This window comes from Palaemon carinicauda, chromosome 32 (assembly GCF_036898095.1).
Source record: "Palaemon carinicauda isolate YSFRI2023 chromosome 32, ASM3689809v2, whole genome shotgun sequence".
In the NCBI taxonomy this organism is placed as follows: domain Eukaryota; kingdom Metazoa; phylum Arthropoda; class Malacostraca; order Decapoda; family Palaemonidae; genus Palaemon; species Palaemon carinicauda.
The window spans coordinates 8,302,333-8,306,506 of NC_090756.1; the positions used below are offsets into that span (position 1 = coordinate 8,302,333).

Genomic DNA, 4,174 nt, shown 5'->3' on the forward strand with positions numbered 1-4,174 from the left:
GAAGAAAGGGGGAGGGTGAGTGAGGGAGGGAGGGGACAGTGAGTTAGTGAGGGAGGGAGGGAAAGAGGGAGGGAGGGAAAGAGGGAGTGAGGGAGGGAGGGGGACAGTGAGTTAGTGAGGGAGGGAGGGAAAGAGGGAGTGAGGGAGGGAGGGGACAGTGAGTTAGTGAGGGAGGGAGGGGAAAGAGGGAGTGAGGTGAGTGAATGAGGGAGAGTGCGAAAGAGGGAGAGAAGGAGGGGGAGGGAGGGAAGGAGAAGGGAGGGAAAAAAGGAGGATTGAGGGAAGGAGGAGTGAGTGAGGGAAGGAGGAGTGAGTGAGGGAAGGAGGAGTGAGTGAGGGAAGGAGGTGTGAGTGAAGAAGGGAAGAGGAAGTGAGGGAAGGGAAGTGAGGAAAGGAGGAGGGTGAGTGAGGGAGGGAGGGAAGGAGAGTGAGTGAGGGAAGGAGGGTGAGTGAGGGAAGGAGGGTGAGTGAGGGAAGGAGGGTGAGTGTGTGAGGGAGGAGAGGGAAGGAGGAGGAGAGGGAACGAGGGAGGGAGGGAGTAAGGGACCGGAAGTGAGGGAAGGAAGTGAGGAAAGGAGGAGGGTGAGTTAGGGAGGGAGGGAAGGCGAGTGAGTGAGGGAAGGAGAGTGAGTGAGGGAAGGAGGGTGAGTGAGGGAAGGAGGGTGAGTGAGGGAAGGAGGGTGAGTGTATGAGGAAGGAGGGTGAGTGTATGAGGGAGGAGAGGGAAGGAGGAGGAGAGGGAATGAGGGAGGGAGGGAGTGAGGGAAGGAGGAGCGAGTGAGGGAAGGAGGGTGAGTGAGGGAAGGAGGGTGAGGGAAGGAGGGTGAGTGAGTGAGGGAGGGAGGGAAGGAGGAGGAGAGGAAATGAGGGAGTGAGGGAAGGAGGAGTGAGTGAGGGAAGGAGGAGTGAGTGAGGGAAGGAGTAGCGAGTGAGGGAGTAAGGGGAGGAAGTGAGGGAAGGAGGAGTGAGGGATGAAGGGAGGGAGTGAGGGATGAAGGGAGGGAGTGAGGGATGAAGGGAGGGAGTGAGGGAATGAAGGGAGGGGGTGAATGAAAAGGAGGGAGTGAGTGAAGGAGGGGGAGGGAGGAAGGAGGGAAATCTATGAACGTGTAATCGACAGGAAGACGAACATACGTTTGATTCAATTGTATAAATGGCAACGTTTTGAACGTTTACTCTCGTCAGTGAAGAACAGACTTTCCTTCATATGGTGTTTGAAACATGTAATGAACAAAGCCAATCCAACACCTTCTGAAAACATAACAGACCCCTCCCACGTCTCGAACCATCTACCAAACCGCTCCAAGACTCCTCGCTGCTGGGAAGAAGGGCGCTGGTGAATGGTACAACACATGAACATAGGCTACCGGGGTTCTAAAGTGATGTCAGGCAGGGCAGCTGATCGGGACTACAGACTATCCCAAAGCTAAGGCAAAGTCCTTCAAAAAGAATGCAACCGTGCTTACTCCATACAAAAAATGGGAAAAAGCACGCTCAAACTCGTTAGTTTCTTAGGTCGCTGCAACCTTACCATCCTTGTGAGCTAATAGACCAGGAGCCAGCAGTGTTGAGCCTAGCTGAAAACCGAACCAATTTAGGGGTACATATTATATTTGCATGTAAAATAGAGGTTACAGAAATGAAAGTCTGCTGGAGTTTGGGTGGTGGGTGTGGTCATGAGGCCTTTTAATATATAGTTCTATAATTAGCCTAGGCTAGCTGAAATGTGTACCATTCAATCACAGTCTAGAATTGTAGCATTTAACTTAACAAATGAAGAATGGATAGTGCCAGACATTTTATGTGGGGGAATGACCTTGCCAGACTTACGTAACTGACCCTTCCCAACTAGGCTAGATTAGCTGAAAAGCGAACCAGATAAAAACTATTGGAAAAGGATCAGTAAATTCCCTTCTACAAGAAATGCATACTGCCAGACTGTTTCAATGGTGGTGTACCCCTGCTGCCAGACACTCCCGAAGTGCCACACCCAATAATTAGGCTAGATCAGCTGAAAAGCGAACCAGATAAAAACTATTGGAAAATGATCAGCCGGTTCCCTTGTATAAGAAATGCATAGTGCCAGACTGTTTCATTGGTGGGGTACCCCTGCCAGACACTCCCGAAATGCCATATTCCTAGATCAAATCACACTAAATTTCAGAAAAATTGGGTTTGAAATAATTATGATAGTTTACGCATAATTTGAATGAATTACTGTGAATTTCAAGTTTTGTAATGTTCATGTGTATGTTTCTACGGTATAGGATGATACTATAAGTCCATAGCAGATTCTTAGTCACTTATTATATTCGTATTGGTATTTAACAGTCATCCTCAGGATCTGACTCTGAATCATCCGAGTCCTCACTTCAAATTTCATTATCTGAAAGATCGGAATCACTTAGTTCAGATATGCCATCAGCTTCATCAAGCATATCCTCATCTGAATCAACTTGAATGATTGTTTCATCACTATCACTTTCTAATGCAGTGCAGTCTGGAGGGGTAAACAAAGTGTCTGGAACAGCAGGTCCATCAAACCACATTGGCTGCAATAATTCCCCGTTGGTTGACCAACCATAGTCAGTCGGTGACAGGCCTTGATCAGGAGAAGCTTGATCGGTATGGCTCCATACCACTGTGACAAAATGAGCCCTCTGCAGTTGTTTCTCTAGGGCTGGACGTGATGGTGGTAGCAGTGCACAGTCAATCCGCTTGTTAATAAATAGGGGGTTATTCTGAAATAAAAAAGAGCAATATTAATGCATATACCAGTGAGCATATATCTGCAAATGCAGGTACTAATTTCCATGAAGAAAGTTACATTTTCTCTAATCATGCTGAAGGGTAGGAACCAACCTTATCTACTTTGCCGGTCATTTGCATCAGTTTGCTGTGGCGAGCTTCATCTACATCTGTTTCTTTGGTCTGGCCATACATCTTGCAGACGAACTCGGAGGCTACTTCAATGTCGACCCTGCCATCTTTTTCACACATGTTGATAAAGAGATTGAGAAATCGACCAGTTGCATCCTTCTCAACTATCTCAAGGGGTTTAACTTTGCCTTTCCTGTAATTTTGAAATATTTGAACTTTACTTATATTGAAAGATATGCCTTAAGGTTACTTCTAGTACAAGTATCAATCTGTCTTAGATTAAAACAACATTATGGGTACTATTCTATGAAATTCTTCAATATAATAAGAACTTGTAAAAATGTAGAAAATATGTGATGTTTCTTTATGTGGGAGAAAAGTTAAATTATCTTGTCACCTGTAAAATGCAGAGGTGAAATCACATCCAGTGAAGGCATTGTATCCTAGCATGGCTCTTGACAATCCTGGGGTACGCTCCTCGAGGGCATTGACGATATCTGTCACATTGATGTATCTTCTGTTGTTGCCAGTCTCGTAGTCCATTATAACAGTGGTCATGGATCGGACCTCTGGTCTTTGATTGCCAATTAACCCTATCAAGATCACTAGAACATCTGTGTCTGAGGCTCGCACTAGCACTGTGCTTGACTTTAGCTTTGTAAGATGAAACCCAATGAGGGTATCTGCTTCCTCATGATCAGCTTGCAGATGTGTTGACTTGGTGACGATGATTTGTTGATCATCTGTAGGGGTGTACTGGATGCAGTCTCCACCATAGGAAGCAAAGAGTGTCTTTCCATTCAGGATATGCCAGTAATGGTCTTTCTGCCACTCCCTCAGAAGAAATTTCCCAAGCTCATTTTTGAAGGTGCTATTGCTTAGCAACTTGTCACCCCTCTGTCTCATTTTCTGGTCTGCTCCAGTGATGTTGTAGTTTAAATCAACGGCTCCCCGTAGAATTCTTTCACTGTCTTTTATTGAGTTTTGCAGGTATTTGTCAAGACAGATATGGACCTCATCTCCATTTCCTTTGCAAACAGTTGAGAGGATAGTCCGGGCAACTGATCCAAACGAGGCACCGATGTTCATAGTGGACAGCACAGTGTGAAGAAGGAGTCCTCCATCAAATATATGGACAGTATCAGTTGGTACTTCGGTGATCAGATTCTTCTGAAGGCTTTCGAGTCTTTTGAGTAGAGCTGACTTCTGTGTTTTGAAGGGGGCCCCATCAGCATGTGACAATGAAAGAGGTTATTTGGTTATGGGATACTGGAGTACACGTCTGAGGTTTCAG

At 46.1% G+C, this 4,174-nt stretch overlaps 1 protein-coding gene across 1 annotated transcript; it reads right to left on the reverse strand.

The window, feature by feature from the left end:
• Positions 1-2,372: 2,372 nt before the first annotated feature.
• LOC137625457 (uncharacterized) lies at positions 2,373-3,969 on the reverse strand. Its single transcript, XM_068356365.1, has 3 exons — positions 3,278-3,969; positions 2,863-3,073; positions 2,373-2,741 (listed from the first exon to the last, which is right to left on the reverse strand). Exons 1-3 carry the CDS (start codon positions 3,967-3,969, stop codon positions 2,373-2,375), a joined length of 1,272 nt encoding a protein of 423 aa, XP_068212466.1.
• Between the last annotated feature and the right edge of the window lie 205 nt (positions 3,970-4,174).